The 19,776-nt window shown below is 38.5% G+C and overlaps 1 protein-coding gene across 7 annotated transcripts in view; it reads left to right on the top strand.

Moving 5' to 3' along the window:
- The window catches only part of WDFY3 (WD repeat and FYVE domain containing 3), a 309,773-nt gene that overhangs the window by 173,232 nt on the left and 116,765 nt on the right, over positions 1 to 19,776 (top strand). For 6 of the 7 annotated variants that reach the window (XM_062198528.1, XM_062198527.1, XM_062198530.1 and 3 more), the window contains 5 exons: positions 555 to 1,012; positions 7,817 to 7,994; positions 8,801 to 9,015; positions 13,448 to 13,560; positions 16,995 to 17,226. In XM_062198528.1, the coding sequence (XP_062054512.1) occupies positions 555 to 1,012; positions 7,817 to 7,994; positions 8,801 to 9,015; positions 13,448 to 13,560; positions 16,995 to 17,226 (1,196 nt within the window). Of the gene's footprint in view, positions 1 to 554; positions 1,013 to 2,638; positions 2,723 to 7,816; positions 7,995 to 8,800; positions 9,016 to 13,447; positions 13,561 to 16,994; positions 17,227 to 19,776 lie in introns of all 7 variants that reach the window. The other variant, XM_062198531.1, reaches the window with a different exon arrangement.

Raw genomic sequence — 19,776 nt, 5'->3', positions numbered from 1 at the left:
GGGCTTCCTTTCAACCCTCAGGCTGCACATCACTTGATAAGAAACAATGTCTAGGTCCTCTGAAGCGAATCTTCTTTTTAAAGCATGAGAATGGGGCCACTTTATAGGGATTCAGAGATCTCAAACCCTGGCTGCCCTGACCTTGTCTTTGATGCCTCCTAGAATAAATCAGTTTATGTCCCTGAACATAGTCCCAACTTTCATGAATGTGTAAAATTAAACTAGAATCTGTGTTTTTCCTTATTTAATGAAATGACTTTGTAAAGTCATTGAATTCATTATCAATTAAAGAATAGGTAAAACATTTTGGCCAGGATTAGGATATAGCCTTATCCAAAGAAATATGTGCCAGTGTTTTCTGAAATTATCCTTGTTTAATATGACATTTTTAAATTAGCAAAATATTGATGTGCTTTATAGAATTACTTATTGAATAAGTGACACAAGCATCCATAATATATATTTATAGAATAGTGTTTCCTTTTGATATTCATGCATGGTGGGTTTTCTTAATTAATTTTTTTTTCATTTGTTGTGCTTTTTGTCCCTCTTAGGCTCTCCTGACGGTCCTTAGAGAAAGCCATCGTTCAAGGACAGTTTTTAGGAAAGTTGGAGGATTTGTGTACATTACATCCTTGCTTGTTGCTATGGAAAGATCTTTGAGCTGTCCACCCAAGAATGGCTGGGAGAAAGTGAACCAGAATCAAGTGTTCGAACTTCTCCACACTGTGTTCTGCACGCTGACTGCAGCAATGCGCTACGAGCCAGCCAACTCGCATTTCTTCAAAACAGAGATTCAGTATGAGAAGTTGGCAGATGCTGTTCGCTTTCTTGGCTGCTTCTCAGACCTAAGAAAAATAAGCGCCATGAATGTCTTCCCCTCAAATACACAGCCATTTCAAAGACTGTTAGAGGAAGACGTGATGTGCATGGACTCGGTGTCACCCACTTTACGGCACTGCAGTAAACTCTTTATTTATCTCTACAAAGTAGCCACAGATTCCTTTGACAGGTATGGCTCTGCTCTGTCCTCTGAATTACAGGGTGTTCTCAGCATGACTTCCACATAAAGACCTGAATGCCAAGTAGAAAATGAAAACAAATGAATCTCCTATCCTACTTGCTTGAGATGCATTGTTTTATTTGTAAATATTGTCAGTGCTCTGATGTTGTTTTTCGACATAGAAGCCTTTATACTGTTTGTAAACTCAGGTTTAGCTGCCTCTCATTGCGTTTAGTGGAATAGTTTTGTGAAGTTGCCTTTCATGGTAGTGTTTATTCTTGTTCTCTTTTTCCTCTTTACTCTCAAAAACATTAGGTGCATCTGGACTTACTGATACAAGTTACCAACAGGAGAACATGGTTGTGATTACACATATTTCCAGACAGATGACAAATGTTCTGTCACTCTCAACGTTTCATAATCCTAAGAAAATGATACCACTCTCTGAGTGGCGTATCGGTGTCTTAGACCATCAACTTCATGAGCCTCATTAGAATCATTCCTCCAGCAAATAAGTTTTTATTGAAAACTTGCCATGTGCTAGATGAGGATTTAGCTCTGTATGAAATTGGCTTGGTCCTTGTCATCCATTAGCTGACATATATGCACATAAACAAACAATTATAACTTACGGAGACAGACTCTGTATTGGGAGAAACCCCAGGGTTCCCAGGGACCTCATTGGAAAGCCACTTTACCCAAGTTAGGGCCCCAACTGTGATTTCATTTATCACTTTGAAAATAAGATAATCATGATTGTGCTACTGATTCATGAATCCCAAGCATTATCACTTTAACTGTTACCATAGTTTTATTTCATAAAATAAATGAATTATTTGCATATTCATAAATACTCATAGACCAACTAACTATGGGATGGAGTTTCAAATATGTTTTGTGTCCTTTACTATGGAATATCTATTGAGAATGAAATAGCCCTTCCTTCTTAATATATCTTAGTACTCTTTGGATTTGAAAATCCAGGTACTATAAGAAAAACTGTTTCCAATTTTGAAAATAAAATGCATATTTTCAAAGGTACTTCAGAAAGCCTGTGGGAAAAATGGAATTAAAATGTTTATTTTGGTGTAAAAAAGTTTTGAAATCCATACTTTCTTTTAAATAATACTCATTTTGTATAACTTTTTAAAGACCCCTTATATACATACATTTCAAAACATGGGATACCAAAATAAATTTCTCTTTTAATTAAACTTTCCAGCTTTTTGACATACCCTCATATTATATAATAGGTAAATTGATTATTACAGTGTTTTTGGAATAAGCTCTGTAAATTTGTTCTCATATTTGAATTCAGCCTCTTTTCCTTTGTATTCTACATATCTTGGTTAGTAGACCTCAGTTTTAGCATGCTTTGTCAAAAGCAGGGCTTACAGCACTCTGTTTAACAAATGTGTTGAATGTTAACATTAATAGAATAAGCATCTGCCTTAAGCATGCTTTTCTGTTTCATTCAGTGCATGTGTTGTAGTCTTGTTCCCTGTTCCTGCTGGATATGGAGGATGTTCCTTATAAAACTTTTACCGGCATTTCTTGTGAAACTAACCAACTGCCAACTTGGTGTTCTCTTCTTTTAACCTCTCTAAACCACCCTGTCTGTTTTGTTGTCTGTAGTCGTGCAGAACAGATACCTCCTTGCCTGACAAGTGAGTCTTCTCTCCCCTCTCCTTGGGGTACACCAGCTTTGTCCAGGAAAAGGTACTGATCTTATAAGAGAAGCCTATCTTTATTTGTATGGGTTTTTTTTTTCTGTGTATACTTACATGTTAATGTGGTGATTGTGTTTCATAACTTCACCTTTTTTTGGCTATTTATTTAAAGGTTTTAAAATTCTCAGTTTCTCTTTTGCATATTTATAAGAATTAAATATGTTTATGCTATGAAAAACAGAATTTTGTCATCTATTATTTAGGCAAAGCTATACATATTTTGTTCTTAAAGTGTGCATATCTTTTATTAAAAATAAGTTAGAAATTAAGGCTTAGGTTCCTCTTTGAGTACTTTTCCACTTTTTCTTTTTTATCTTACTGTTGTTGGAATCATTCCTTGATTTTTAAGTTACTCCAAAATGAGCTTCACAACATTGGAAGGAAATGTATATTTACTTAATGAGGTTTAACTAGTTGAAATACTATGCTTTTATGGAGACTTGTTAAGACTGACTTTGAAAAAGTGAATAAAAACCCAACTCCAGTTTTTACTTTCGTCTGTTCTGTAAAATGTCTAAGCTAATCTAGTCTACCTCTTATCTACAGCTTATGAACTTAAACAAAAACCGCAGTTGGTGGATAAAAGTACAGTTAAGATCCATTTAAGATTCCATTTGCAGCCTGCACTTACAGTGATCATAATCTGTGGAGTTGGCATCAAATACTCTTCTTTCCTTCCCCTGTTTTCCTCATAACCAATAAAGTTCTTAAGTCTTATGTAAATATTCTTCCATTTTGGCTTTTGGAAAAAATGAATCCTGAGGTTCTGCTATATTTTTATTTTAATCTTACTATTGTTCAGATTTGAAAACTGAATATAGTTGGAGTCAATGTGTCAAAAATATTAAAGATTCTGTTTCAACATATTTCAGTAGAAACATCCATTAGGGGACCAACATTGTGTTGCAGCAGGTTAAACCGCAACCTGTGACACCAGCATCCCAAGTGGGTGCTGATTCAAGTCCCGCCTGCTCTATTTCCAATACAACTCTCTGCCACTGACTTGGGAAAGCCGCAGATTTCCAAGTGCTTGGGCCCCTGTCACCCACATGGGAAATCCAGATGAAGCTCCTGGCTCCTGGCCTTGGCCTGGCCCTGCGCTGCCCATTGTGGCCATCTGGGGAGTGAACCAGCAGCTGGAAGATTATTCTCTCTCTCTCTCTCTTTCTCTTTCTCTCCCCACCTCATACCTCTGAGATTCAAATAAATAAGTAAATCTTTTATCTTTAAAGAAGTATCTGTTGGGAATATAGTTTAGAGTAGTCTTAAGTGCATTTAGGATTGTTCGATATATTTGTGCTTAAATAGTATTTTTTTCAAGAACTGTTATTAATTCAAGAAACCATAAACTAGGTAAATTTGAGTTGACCTACTATATTTTTTGTTGCTAAAGTGAATAAGATAAAAGATATTTATGTTTGAAAATAACATGTGTGCTTATAATCCCAAAGAACTATTGAATGTTAAGTAGTCATTTTAATTACTAGTTTAAATTCCTAAAAATCACAGTTTTAAAACATGGTAGTCATACCATGAATGGTAATTTTTAGATCTAAAAATTACTGTGTTTAAAAACATTTAATCCTTTTTAATGTATTAACCCAAAACCACAAAGTAGAAATTCACATGTTAAAGTAATACATTTAAATAAAAAATCCATCAGATCTTACTATTTATTTAACTAGTAATTTGACAAATAGCATTTTCTTCATTTGCATAAAGAGGTGTTTATGACCTTAAATAAAACCTGTTTTCAGTGCAGCCACATGTGAAGACATCAGGTCTTTTTTTTTCTTAAAGGAAAGCTGTTGGCGAATCAGCAAGCTAGTTGAGTGAGTCCTAATCCATCTGAGTTCTCTGCAGTTTTATAGTTGACGTTACCCCAAGGGCAGGAAGTCCTGGTACTGATGATGTCACCAATATCAATGTGGAAAGTTCCATGTTTCCGTTCTAATCAGGATACATACATCTTTCTCAGTAATAAGAATCAAAAACTGGTAAAGAATACAATGTTTTTGCTTCAGAAATTCAAATATACAACTTGTGAAACTGGAATTTTAGTCACTATTTCTAGAACCTCTCAAATTACATCAGCTTGTAGGTATCTTTTTCTTGTGGCAAAACATGCTGATTTTGTTGGCAAAAGGAGAAACCAATGATGTACTATGTTTTGTGGCTTGTGGAACATTGAGATAGTAAAGAGGTTTTGGGCTTGTGATATTTATCTAACATGTAAAATCCTAGGGATTCTTTAGTTATTTTAAGAACTGGGGGGGAAAAATAGCCGGCATCATATTTGGAAGGGTAAAACTTGTGACCTTTTTCATTGTTTGTTATTCAAACAGAGTAATAGAACAGAATTAAAGCTGAACAACATTCAAGTGGAGTTAGAGGTAAAACAATAATCAAAGCTCTACAGCATGTATCTGCAGTGGAGAAACAGGTGGCAGGTATTAATTGTCACACCAACATGGTAGAAACTGCTCAGTGCCTCTGTAGACACACTTGATGATAATTAGAGCAAAGGAGATTCAGAATATAAATATATGACTAAGTAGTCCCCAAAGATGTAGCAGTGTCTTAAATATATATGAGAATTTAGGATAAAATGTTGAATAATCATTGCTATAACTTTTAAAGGTGACTACAAAGTGAAAATTAAATAAAGTTTGAAATGTCACTTTATCCTCATTGCAGTGGTAAAGTTTTGCTTTGAAATTAACAATTTAATAAGCTTACTATAATCTTTAAATTTAAAAAGTGTAAATATCAGTGATGACACCTCACTGACTTAATAAGAATTAATGTCATGTAACATCTGTTATAATACACCTACTTTTAGTTAATAAATATAATATTTTAGATTTCAACATTTTTAGAACACTTTTCTGGTTTGAATACAATGAATGTAATTCTTTATCAGAATATAGCTTTCTATATGAAAAATTTAGACGCTTACTACTGCAATAATTATGTATTAGGAAAGACGGAAGTTTCTTTTGGTTATATCCATAATTAAAATTCAAACCTGAATGAAATCTGTCAATTCAGAAATAATTTTGGAAGGCCTGTAATTAAAATATACAGTTAGGATCTATGTTCTTCCCTAAATTCAGTTGTGTTTTATGCATAATAAAAGCACTTTATGAAATTTCTGAATACATTGTTTTGGAGTTCTTGTTACTCTATGTAAGAATTATGAATATTTTTTCTAGATTCTTCAGGATATTTTCAAGAATAAAAGAAGGAACATAGGAGGAGAATATCTATTGGTTAATCAGCATTTTGAAATTTATTACTAAATTTAGAAATCAATTATTTCTGAGTGTAAAATAGGAAAATACAGGGCATGAGAACATGAATGTGGAGGAAATGCTAACTTTTAAACAAACTAGGAGAACTCATGTGCTTTATTATAAGCAAAGCCAAATGATTTCCTAGAATGTCTGTTGAAAAGAGAATTGTACGTTTTTTGAAGACTTGGCAGTGCCAATTCTTTGCTGCTAAATCACTGACGTAAAGCATCTGTTTCCCAAGCTGCTCTTGTGCCGAGGCTGAAATGCAGTGCTGTCTGTGGCAGAACTCAGCATTAGACAAATTATGCTGAGACCCACTCGCCGGGACAAAGAGCTCCCATAGGCTGAAGCCAAGATGCAAATGTGCAAAATTCATGAATTGTAGACGAATAGAATGAAACAGAAGTAGAGATAATTTATGAGAAGATGTGTACACTTAGGACATGGCTCAGCTTTCTGACTCACAGAAACTAACTGCATAAAATATGCCTTCTAAGTTCTTAAAAATAGTGATGAATATTTTCAGTGGTAGTGAATATAGTGCCAAATAAACTAAAGGAAGGCAGTTTCCTTGATGCTTAATATACTTATTCTTGAGTAACCAAGCCTCTGAGCCAACCCTGACTCAGTTGCCTCAAGACCACGCTTTGATCTCATTAGTTCTTGATTGTGTTACCTGTGGGTTAAGAAACATTTAAAAACTCATAAGTAGGGGTAGGTATTGTGGGCAGTAAGTTAAGCCACCCTTGGGACTCCTGCATCCACTGTCAGAGTGCCTGATTCAGGTCCAAGATACCCCACCTCTCATCCAGCTTCTTGCAAATGTGCCTGGCAGGCAGCAGATGATGGCTCAAGTTGAATTCCTGTCACCCAATCAAAAGGCCAGGTGGAGTTTGTGGCTCCTGGCTTCAGCCTGGTACAGCCTTGGACATTGCTGGCACTTGGGAAGTGAACCAGTGGATGTATCTCTGTCTCTCTGTCTCTGTCTCTCTTTACATTTCAAATAAATAAATATTTAAAAATTAAAAATGCATAGGTAGGGGCTGGCGCTGTGGCATAGCAGGTGAAGCTGCTGCCTCCAGTGCTGGCATGCCATATGGCCTTCGATTCGAGTCCCAACTGCTCCGCTTCTGATCCAGCTCTCTGCTATAGCCTGGGAAAGCAGTGGAATATGGCCCAAGTCCTTGGGCCCCTGTGCCTGTGTGGAGACCTGGAGGAAACTCCTGGCTCCTAGCTTCAGATCAGCTCAGCTCCAGCTGTTGTGGCCATTTGGGGAGTGAACCAGTGAATGGAAGACCTCTCTCTCTCTCTCTCTCTCTCTCTCTCTCTCTGTGCCTCTCTGTAGCTCTGACTTTCAAATAAATAAATAAATACATCTTTTAAAAAAAAAACACTTAGGTAATTTCAATAGAAAGCAATCTTCGTTGTGGGATTTAACTTGATCCCTCATTTCATAACTGACTCATTTTTCTAGAGCTTTCAATCAGTGTGATTTCACCTATTCTTGCATCTTCTGGACCATTCTTTCATGAAATAAACCAAAGACAAAATAGTAAAGACAGATAAGGGCCAAGGAAGGTTGATAGTTAAGTTGCCTATATGTGAGTCAATAAGAGTTTGATCGTATATTGATTTTTTTATATCTCATCCTTAAAACGTTTGGTAACCCATCCATGAATTGCAAGACGTTTTCCTCATCAGTGAATGAAAGTAACAGAAGATGAAGAAACTGAACCCGGAATGGAATTGAAATTAAATACTAAATTACCTTTTCTTTTTCTTTATAGGCATGCATATCATTCTGTTTCAACTCCCCCTGTTTGCCCTGCTAAAAATGTGGGTGACCTGAAACTACATGTGACAGCTTCATCCCTCCAGACATCTGATGCTGTCATCATCCACCCTGGTGCCATGCTTGCTATGCTGGACCTCCTTGCTTCTGTTGGGTCTGTGACACAGCCAGAGGTAAGTGTGGATATTTTAGTTCCTACCCATCCTAGCTGTGAAAGGACATGTGTGTGTGTGTATGTGTGTGTGTGTATAAGTGAGGGTATAAACAAGGGGGCTGGGCAAAGAAAGAAAGTGATACAAACTGTTCAGTAACACCCACTGAAGTTGATAAAGGGAAAGAAATAGGATTTTTCCATTTAAGCCTTATCTTTCATAATGAATGGTGGAAAAATGCTTTGAATAAACTTTCGCTTTTTATAGATGCAACCAAAATGGTTACTTCTGTTGCTAAAGTTGTTCTGTTTCTGCTTGTAAATCTGTCCAGCAGTGGAAATTGCAAATAATATAGAAAAATGACTGAAGGTAAAACATTGAGGCTATTTTATCTGTTTTGAATTGGAGTTGGGTAACTATTTTTGTTAAAATGTTGAATGACTTCTTAGGTCTGAAGTGTCACAAAATGTAAACAATAGGGCTTTCTTTAAACTAGTTATCTACCCACCATAAAAAAAGCTTCACACCCACTATTTCTATAAAAATAGAGCTATGTCAGTTACATAGTCATGCAATACAAAAAAACTTGGAAGAGAATGGAATCCAGCTGGCTGCTTCTAGCAAAATTAAAATGGGAAATTTTTGCCAAGTCCTCTTCTGGAATTGCGGTATCACTCTAAGCCAGTTACTTAATTTATCTGAATGTATTTTGAGGTGTATAAATGTACATACAAGTACATAGCGAAAGGTATGCTTTGTGTGGAAAGAGCTGTCGCCTTTGTTTCACTAAGAATGCCTTGGTAGCATGGATTTCTTTGTTGCCTTAGCATGCTTTGGACCTTCAACTTGCTGTGGCAAATATTTTACAATCGCTGGTGCACACAGAAAGAAACCAGCAAGTCATGTGTGAAGCTGGTCTTCACGCACGGCTGCTGCAGAGGTGCAGTGCTGCCCTGGCTGATGAGGACCACTCCCTGCACCCACCCCTCCAGCGGATGTTTGAACGATTAGCCTCTCAGGCCCTGGAGCCCATGGTGCTGAGGTCAGTGAGTTCTCTTCTTCATGTTCAGATAAATCACAGTCGGTAATGGCAATTCCTATAGTCTTTATGGTTTAAGTAAGATCGGGTTTAATATCTGTATGATTTATATCTATCTTATATGAAAGAACTTTTCATATGTAGAAACTGTTTTTTTTTTTTTTACTTTTATTTAATGAATATAAATTTCCAGTGTACAGCTTATGGATTACTATGGCTTCCCCCTCCCATAACTTCCCTCCCACCCGCAACCCTCCCCTCTCCCGCTCCCTCTCCCCTTCCATTTGCATCAAGATTCATTTTCAATTCTCTTTATATACAGAAGATCAATTTAGTATAAAGATTTCAACAGTTTGCACCCACATAGCAACACAAAGTGAAACATACTGTTTGAGTACTAGTTATAGCATTAAATCACAATGTACAGCACATTAAGGAGAGAGATCCCACATGAGGAGCAAGTGCACAGTGGCTCCTGTTGTTGACCCAACAAATTGACACTCTAGTTTATGGCACCAGTAACCACCCTAGGCTGTCGACATGAGTTGCCAAGGCTATGGAAGCCTTCCAAGTTTACCGACTCTGATCATATTTAGACAAGGTCATAAAAGACAGGGTGAGGATAGTAACCAATGATCCTAAGAGTGGCATTTACCAGGTTTGAACAATTATACAGCATTAAGTGGGGAAGAGGACCATCAGTACACACAGGTTGGGAGTAGAGCCATTGGTGGTAGAGTAGAGGTTATGATTACAAAGAAATGAGGCCCAAGTACACTAGACAGGGTCTAGAACAAAGGACAGAGTCATTATTAGAGGAGCTAAGAAAGGTGCTGTCTAAGCTACAATTAAGTTTTCTGATTGAGAGGCAAATAGAACCTGATAGAAGGGGCTTGATACTAATCTGGTGGGCTTTAGGCCTTGTAAGTTAAGAGGCCCAGACCTATCTATCTCTTCACATGGGGTATATCCTAAGGGAGGTGTGAACCTCCTAGGGGAAGGCACTCTGTTGACTTTCATTACTTGGCTGGCCTGGGAGGAGAGCTGGCCAGGTAAAGGCAGGTGGCATCTCTAACAAGCAATTTACAGTTCTGCCTGCAATGTTGCTGACCCTACTTGACCATCCCCTCAGCTGCAGTGGTCACTTTGGAAGTTGGGCTGAGTGAAGGGCTTTTCAGCTTAGAGCCAATAAGATCTGTGGCTCTGACCTGGGCATAAACACTTTTTAAATTTTTGTTTCAAAAAACTTATAGAATCCCAGGTTGTAGAGATGGACTGGAGAGGCCTCTTGTCCCTTTTACCCAGTGGCAACAGTAGTTACATCCTCTGTAGCTATAATACAGTAACAAAACCAAGGATTCATATTGGTATGTTGTGCCCATGTGTGTCTAAGATTCTGTGTTATTGTATGGCAAATGCAGATTTAGACAACTGTCACACAATTGAGAAGTCACAAAGATCTCCCTAATGCCACCCTTTTATTGTCCCCTAACCCTTGGAAACCAATAATCTCTTTCCCATTTCCCTAATTTTGTCATTTTCAGCGTGTTACATAAGTGAAATCATGCAGTATGTGACCTTTTTTTAGAAAAATATGATTTTTATATGAAAGCCAGAGAGAGAGAAATCATTCATCTGTTGGTACATTCCCCAAATGCCCGTAACTCAATCCAGGACTCCCATGTGGGTGGCAGTGACCCAACACTGTCTCCTAGGGTACACATTACAGGAAGCTTGAATTGGAAGCAGAGCTGGGACTTGAACTCAGGCACCCTAATATGACATGCAGGCATTGTAGGCAGCAACTTTACCGTGCCAAATGCCTGCCCCAGTATTTGACCTTTTGAGACAGGATTTTTTTACATACCATAATGCTATTTCAATGCATACAAGCTGTTATGTGTATCAGCAGTTCACTCCTATGCATTTCTGAAAAATAGTGCATGGTATGGATGTACCACAGTTTGTGAGTCATTCAAATAGATACTTTTTAATAAGAGCAGCAGTGCTGTGTGTTGCTATTTTGAAGCATTTTTTTCTGTATTTTCCTTGACATTACCTAGCCCAACAGTTTAATGTATAAATCATCTTGTTCCTCCTTAAAAATAACTACATTCATGTGTCTTGTCATTTGGAGAATATAAGCAGCTCTCTTTATTAGATTTTTTTTTCATCTGCTGTTAGAGTGTAGCCTTCCCTCATTAGCTTTGGGGGATTGGTTTTAGGATCCCCAACAGATACTAAAATCTGTTGATGATCAAGTTCTGGATTTTAAATGTCTTGATGTTTGCATGTAATCTCCATGTATCTTTCCAGATACTTTAAATCATCTCTGGCTTACTTCTAACACCTCAAATAACACAAATGCCATGTAAATAGTAGTTGTTCTGCATTGTTTAGGAAATGTGGTAGACATTTGTCAAATAGTGTTATATCAGGCAGCATGCCTTAGTAATATTATCTCTGCTTTATCCACTATCTTATGGCTATAGTCAGAGTCCTAAACCTTGCACATGGAACTGAGATTTTTCCTTGATCCTTAATACTAATTTGCTACACTAAGAGCAGAGAGAAGGGGAGAATGACTATTTCATACCTAATATCAGTATTTTACCAGATAACTTTTTCACATAATTAAGTAGAGTAAGTAGTGAAAGTCAACCATTTGGATATGTTCAGTTTTTACGTTGAGTGAATTCTTAAGGAAAAAAAAATCAAGCAATGATACAAGTACTTTGCTACTTCTAAGCCATGAATTATAAACTGATTGTATATAACATTTTACCTGAATAACTGGCTAAGGGTACCTGACTCTTGGAAATTCAGAGAAATAGTCTTTTTTTTTAATGTGACGTCATAAATGACAGGATATTCTGAATCCTGTTACAAGTAACTCCTGGACAATTCATTATATCTCTGTGCTTCACACTGTAGCAGAAATACACCACCAATTTCATATTCTAGCCTTTCACAATATTCTGTACACTTTTCAGTGTTTTCAAAAAGAATAGAAACTGCTAATTTTATAAAGATTCTATAAATTATTCTTGTTACTTTTTTAACATACTTTTTAAATTGACACATGTTATTTACATTTATAGGATATAGTGTGTCATCCCAATACCTTTATGCAGTGTACTAGGTGAGGGTCACTGGTATTTCTACCATCTCAGACATTTATCTTTTCTTTGTGTTGGGAACATTCAAAATACTCTCTGTCAGCTGTTTTGAAATACTCAATTAGTTATTGTCAACCATACTGTGCTGTGGGACACTGGAAGTTACCACCCCTGCACCTGTTATACAGCTATAGGATATTTCTTATCTAAGACAGTTACTTCCTGATCTAGAAGACTTCAGTTATTTTTGGAATCCCTGCCATGTCCTGTTACTAGGGAAATATTAATGAACCAAAAAAAGGAACCTTCCTACTCTTACAAAAGTGTAATCTGGTAAAGAAAACTGTCAGATAAGCAGAACATCACAATACTGTGTATTGAGTTATGTAACAGCAATGTTGGGCCGTTTGTATAGGGACAGTTTATCCTGGCTGTCTCAGGAGAAAAACTCAGAGGAGGTTTTGTGGAGGAAATAACAGTTAAGAAATAAAGTTTAGAAGGGAGTTAACCAGGTGAGAAGTGGGGGAAAGAATGTTCTTCAGCAATAAAACACACGAATGTGGTGGTCTAGGGTAGGGAAGGAGCAGAGCATTTGATGGGAGTCAGAAGAAGTTTGCCTCCAGTAGAATTTGTGATTGGGGGGAAAATTGGGGCAGTGAAGCTGGATAGTAAAGAAGTCATCCTCATTATCTCCTGAGTGGTACTTCATGTAGTCATTTGGGGAGTTTCCAGCTGTCACAACAGGACAGCCATAGTGCCAGTGACAGTGAGTAGATTTTTATTTGGGGAGATGTTGAGTGTGGTGGAGAATGGATTGAGCGGAACAAGACTGGAGTCATAAGATCTAGATCTAGAATCCACGTTTCAGGAAAAGGAAAATAGTATGGTCTGGGTAGTAGCAACAGAAATGAAGGAAGACGGCAGATTCAGGATGTTTCTAGGGAGTAAAATCAGCAGGATTTGGAGATTTTCCTGAAAGTAGAAAGTCAAAAGAAGAATTAAAGCACATTCCAGTGAGATGCAAAACTAAGCTGTAACTTTGCGTATAAGATGATGGATTTAATCTTAGACATGTTGGACTTAGGGTACTTCTTCATTGTTTTTATTAACTTCTGAAAAATGAATTTTTAAAACTATGCAGTAGATACATAGGTATGTAATGATTATAGAATTAGCATTGTATATTGTCTCTTGTAATAACTGTTTCTTTTGTATTTCAGTCAGGCTCTTATAATTCATTAAATCCCATTTGTTGTGTGATTGGTGTTATATAATATTCTTAATCAGGGAATAAATTTGCTTTGTCTTTTCCTTAGGGAATTTTTACGTTTGGCAAGTCCTTTAAATTGTGGTGCCTGGGACAAAAAACTTCTAAAACAATACAGGGTTCACAAGCCAAGTTCCCTGAGTTATGAACCAGAGATGAGAAGTAAGTGGACTTTTGAAGCTCACTTTTTTGGTTTGTTTTAGAAATGAAAATCCTGTGGGAAATAAATATTATTTCAAGAAGTTTGTGGAAGAAAAGAGAAAGAAAGGTTCATTGTTTATTGCCTTGAAGCACAAGATCAGATTGACTGAGGAACTTGGGACAGTTGGGATGGAGGGGAAGTCATTGATGTAAGATTCCCGAGGAGATGGGAAGTAATGGTCAGAACAACCCTGGGCTTGCAAGGGGAAATAACTGCTGCCAGGATTCATCATTTGTTTGCCTTTCTCAGCCATTGCTGCCTGGTCTCAGTGGGTTGGATTTGCAGGCTGTGGATTTGCTTATTGAGAACACTGAGAATGGAATACCAGGGATACTGAAATGGTGAAATGGACTGGAGACCTACTAGGAGATTGGCAGTAGTGGTTTCATACAGAGTTGTGTGATTGTATTTCTGATAAGGAATCTCCAAGGAGAAGTTTTTCCATTAGGCCAATACAGCAGTGACCTGGGGGGGTAGCAGAGGCAGATCTGCCTACCAGACTGTTGTGGAACGCAAGAGAAGCAGCAGAACCTACCCATTCAAGAGCTGAAGGCAAAATGTCCTCACAGAGAGCTTGGGTGCACCTGATTTCTCACCGCCCCCAGCACATTCTGTGGTTTTGCTGCATTTTGGCTTTGTAATTCATTTTCTATCTGTGTTAGACATCATGATAAGGCATTTTTGCTGGAGTCAGTTGACCATTTCCAGTGAAACAGGCAAGAAGAATTCTGAGAAAGGTAGAGGCCACTTTGAAAGGAGATAAGTGAGCATGTCGGCTAACCCTTTCATTTTTCAGGTGAGAATGTTAAAGTCAGAGAGAAACCTTCAGGCATTATTTCAGTCTGAATGTATCTTACTGCAGATTATTTTCAGTAATTAGTGAATATTGTGGTTTAGAATCTTGAATTTATTTTAGTTCTAATGCAGTGTTACTAGAAAATAAAAAGGGTTCCACTAATCTTCAGACAGTACTTTGTACTTTGTATGTCTGTGTGGTTGAAGACTGTTGTAGTCTTTGCTTAGTGTGGAGTTCATCTTCTGTATATAGAGATAATTGAAGATGAATCTTGATGAGGAATGGGATGGGAGAGGGAGTAGGAGTTGGGAAGGTTTGGGGGTTGGAGGGCAGATATGGGGGGAAGAACCGCTACAATCCAAAAGTTGTACTTATGAAATTTATATTTATTAAATAAAAGCTTTCTATAAAAAATAAAATAAAATAAAAAGGGTTCCAGGAATTGATACACTGTTTTTGACTATTATTTTTTTAAAAGATTTATTTATTTATTCGAAAGTCAGAATTACACAGAGAGAGGAGAGGCAGAGAAAGAGAGAGAGGTCTTTCATCTGCTGGTTCACTCCCCAGTTGACCACAGTGGCCGGAGCTGTGCCGATCTGAAGCGAAGATTCAGGAGCTTCCTCTGGGTCTCCCACGTGGGTACAGGGGCCCAAAGAATTGGGCCATCTTCCACTGTTTTCCTAGGCCATAGCAGAGAGCTGAATTGGAAGAGGAGCAGCCAGGACTAGAACCAGCACCCATATAGGATGCCAGTGCTTCAGGCCAGGGCGTTAACCCACTGTGCCACAGCCCCAGCCCCAGCTATTGATATTTTTGTACTTTACACAGTTCTTATTTCTTTTTAACAAGATATTCTTTTTAAAATTTACCCATTTATTTATTTTACTTGAAAAGACAGAGAGAGCTCCTGTCTACTGGTTCACTTCCAGATACCACGATGGCCAGGGCTGGGCCAGCCTGCAGCTAGAAGCCAGATCTTTACATTAGCATCTATCATGTTGGTGACAGGAACCCACCTGCCATTTCCCAGGCTGTACATGATCAGAAAACCTAGGCTTGTCACCAAGATATGGGATGAAGGTATCCTAAGTGGGAGCTTAATCACTAGGCCAGTTGCCCTCCTCTTTACGTAGTTCTTTAGAATGGAGTTATGATTTCCTTTGATAATAATGGAGACAAAAGTAACTCCTTTCCCAAAGAGAATATTGAAATATGTTTATGGTTACATGACTCCACCACATGTAAAACAGTTACATGCAGTCATGTGGTTCATCTTGAGAGAAAATATTTTCTCCATTACGTTTATAATATGTTCTTGGAAATTTGTTTAAAATTTGTCATTTTTGAGATTGTTACCATTTATATACATATAGGAATCCTTAAACACAAGTACTTCATATGATCACATATTTAATTCTGCTAATTGTAAGGAAAGAACTAAAAATGGGGAGAAAATAAGGAAAGCAAATGTCTGCTATTTATTTCTGATATTTTTCATAAGAAAAATCTGTTTCTGTTTTAGTTGTTCTAGAATATTTGACTTTTTTTTTTTTAAGATTTTATTTATTTGAGAGAGAGAGAGAGAGTTACAGACAGACAGAGGAAGAGACAAGAAAGAGAGGTCTTCCATCTGCTGGTTCACTCTCCAAATGGCCGCAACGGCCAGAGCTGAGCTAATCTGAAGCCAGGAGCCAGGAACTTCTCAGGGTCTCCCATGTGGGTGTAGGGGCCTAAGCATTTGGGCCATCTTCTGCTGCCTTCCCAAGCCATAGCAGAGAGCTGAATCAGAAGAGGAGCAGCGGGGACATGAACTGGCGTCCCTATGGGATGCCAGTACTTCAGATAGGGGCTTAGCCTGCTATGCCACAGTGCTGGCCCCTTGACTTTCTTTTAAAAGCAAAAGAGTAAAAAGTAGTTTTTTTTAAATAAAAGTATAAGTTGGTTTATAAACCATTAACTGAGATTCATGAGTATAGTCAAGTTACATTGTAACAGAGGCTTGCTTAGATGGTAGTTATGGATGATTTTTATTCCTTTTTTATACTCTAGTTTCCAGCATTTCTGTGTAATATGCACGTTTCTTAAGCATTAAGGAAAAAGGAAACACGCTATATGAGTTTAAAAGTGAACACAAAGGACCAACACTTGTGATCTAGCTCCCTGCTAATGGCCTGGGAAAAGCATTGGAAGATGGCCCAAGTTTGGGCCCTTGCCACTGATGTTGGAGACCCAAATTAAGCTCTGGCTGCTGGCATCAGTCTGTTCAGCACTGGCTTTTGCGGCCATTGGGGTGGGGAATGGACCAACGGAAAGAAGATTCTCTCTCTCTCTCTCTCTCTCTCTCTGTGTGTGTGTGTGTCTCTGTCTCTCTCTCCTCCTCGCTCTCTCCATCTCATCTCCCACTTTCTCTGTAACTCTTTCAAATAAATAAATAAATCTTTAAAAAAAAAACCCACAAAATATATTAAAACTGGATAATAGCCTCAGTATGTTATTATTTATAAAACAAATGACATTTTAGGATAAATCAGCTTTATAGTGTTATTTTAAATTTCTACACAATATTTTTCCCAAGATACTTTCTTTGACTTACAGGTAGTATGGTCACATCTCTGGAAGGCCTGGGTTCTGATAATGTCTTTAGCTTACATGAAGATAACCATTACCGGATCAGCAAGAGCTTGGTCAAATCTGCAGAAGGAAGTACGGTACCCTTGACCAGGGTGAAGTGCCTGGTCTCCATGACAACCCCTCATGACATCAGACTTCATGGCTCATCAGTTACTCCAGCCTTTGTTGAATTTGACACTTCCCTTGAAGGTTTTGGGTAAGGAATTTTCAAGGTAGCCAAGTCTTACTCTATTATTTTCATGCTTTATGCTTGCCTTTCTAAACCGATCTTTGGTTTTAAATACACTTGGTTTAAAATTTATTATACTATATACTATGCTATGTGTTTTCAAATTATTGAGTTTTTTAAGCATGCTATTTAAGATTTCCGTACTTAATTATTTTAAATTATTTATTATACTAAATAAAGTGATTAGATATGGAGTCAGCAATCTAAGACCCATGAACCAAGTCTGTTTTTGTTAGTAAAATTGCTGTACATATGTAATTTTTTTGGTAAATGGAATTTAGTCAGAATAGCCTCACTCATTTGTATTCTTGTATGTATTTTCTATGGCTGCTTTCATGCTAGCGTGGCAGGGTTGAGTAGCCATGCTAGAAAGTGCCTGGTTTGAGGCTAGTGTTGTGGCATAGTAGGTAAAGCCGCTGCCTGTGATGCAAGCATCTCCTATGGATGCCAGTTCGAGACCTGGCTGCTCCATTTCTATTTTTTTAAGCCCTTCAAGTTTATTTATTTATTTTTTTAAAGATTTATTTATTTGAAGGTCAGAGTTACACAAAGAGGCAGAGAGAGTGTGTGAGAGAGAGACAGAGAGGGAGAGAGAGAGAGGGCTTCCATCCACTGGTTCACTCCCCAAATGGCTGCAACAGCCAGAGCTGCACTGTTCCAAAGCCAGGACCCAGGAGCTTCTTCCAGGTCTCCCACGTGAGTGCAGGCCCAAGAACTTGGGCCACCTTCTACTGCTTTCCTAGGCCATAGCAGAGAGCTGGATTGGAGGTGGAGCAGCTGGGACATGAACTTGAGCCCATATGGGATGCTGGCACTGCAGGTGGCAGCTTTACCTGCTACGCCACAGCAATGGCCCCTGCTCCACTTCTGACCAAGCTTTTTGCTAATGCACCTGAAAAAGCAATGGAAGATGACTCAAGTGCTTGGGCCCCTGCACCAAGGTGGGAAACCTGGAAGAAGCTGCTGGCTCCTGGCTTTGACCTGGCCCAGCCCTAATCATTGCAGCCATCTGGGGAGAGAACCAGCAGGTGGAAGATTCTCTCTCTGTCTCTTCTCTCTGTGTAACTCTGCCTTTCAAATAAATAAAATAAATAAATCTTTAAAAAAAAGAAAAGAAACTACCTGGTTCACACAATGTGAAATATTTGTGTTTTTTTATTGTTGTTGTTTGTTTTTTTACATTTGATCTTAGCCAAAAGGCCGAGAAGCGATGTTTGTTTTTTTAAAGATTTATTTCATTTATTTGAAAGAAAGAGAGAGAGAGGTAGAGACAGAGAGAGAGGTCTTCCATCTGCTGGTTCACGCCCCAGATGGCCACAACGGCCACAGCTGTGCTAATCTGAAGCCAGCAGCCAGGAGCCTCTTCTGGTTCTCCCACGTGGGTACAGAGGCCCAAGGACTTGGGCCATCTTCTACTGCTTTTCCAGGCCATAGCAGAGAGCTGGATTGGAAGTGGAGCAGCCGGGACTAGAACCCGCACCCATATGGGATGCTGGTGCTTCAGGCCAAGTCTTTAACCCGCTACGCCACAGCACCAGCCCCTGACGTGAAATATATGTGATCAGACCCTTTCCTGAAAAAGTGTGCCAACCCCTGACATATAAATGTATAGATAATATGCAGACTAAAATGTTCTTTGTGTTTTGTCATCATCCTGTCCCTTAAATTACCTAGCAGAGAATCTTCTGCATTAAAAATGTGCAGTGACTACCACTTCAAATGAGTAAATTATTTAAGCTGTAATGGCAGAAGCAGCAGTAAGCAATCCATGGGGAATTCAGGAGTGTTAGCGAAGTCCAGCAGCCCTGACATATACAGAAATAGATAACTTTGGTGTATAATAGCTGTTTGTGGATCCTGATTGGTTGACCTAATCTGTAACTTTTATTTTAAAAATACTATCCTGGGTCATGATCAGAAAGTAGATTAAAACATGTTTGGGGTGCAAGCACCGTAGCGAGCACATTAAGCTACCACTGGTGACACCCACATCCCATGTTAAAGTGTTTGCTTCCACCGCCCATCTGACTTCCTACTAAATGCGCCAGGGAGGCAGCAGATGACGGCCCTATTATTTGGGTTCCCGCCACCCACATGGAAGCTGCAGATGGAGCTCCTGGCTCCTGACATTGGCCCTGCCCAGCCCTGGCTGTTGTGGGCATTTGAGGAGTCAGTCAGCAGATGGAAGATAGTGCTTTCGCTCCTCCCAATCCCACCCCCAGCCTCCTCTTTCTCCCTCTTTGTTTGTCACTCTGCTTTATCAAATGCAGTTTTTAAAAATGTTTGGAAATAGAAAGTAGTAATAGCAGAGAGTGACTAGAAAGGAGTATAAGAAACTTACCTTTTAAATGTATTTATATACTTATTTGAGAGGCAGAGGGACAGAGAGTGAGACAAATAAACAGAAAGCAAGCTCCTGTTGGCTGATTCACTCCCCAGATGCCTACAATGACTGGAGATGGGCCAGGCCAAAACTGGGAGCTGAGAACTCAATCCAGGTTTCCTGTGTGGGTGATG

The sequence above is a fragment of the Lepus europaeus genome, chromosome 8 (assembly GCF_033115175.1).
Source record: "Lepus europaeus isolate LE1 chromosome 8, mLepTim1.pri, whole genome shotgun sequence".
NCBI lineage: Eukaryota > Metazoa > Chordata > Mammalia > Lagomorpha > Leporidae > Lepus > Lepus europaeus.
This window is presented reverse-complemented; position numbering and strand designations above follow the sequence as displayed.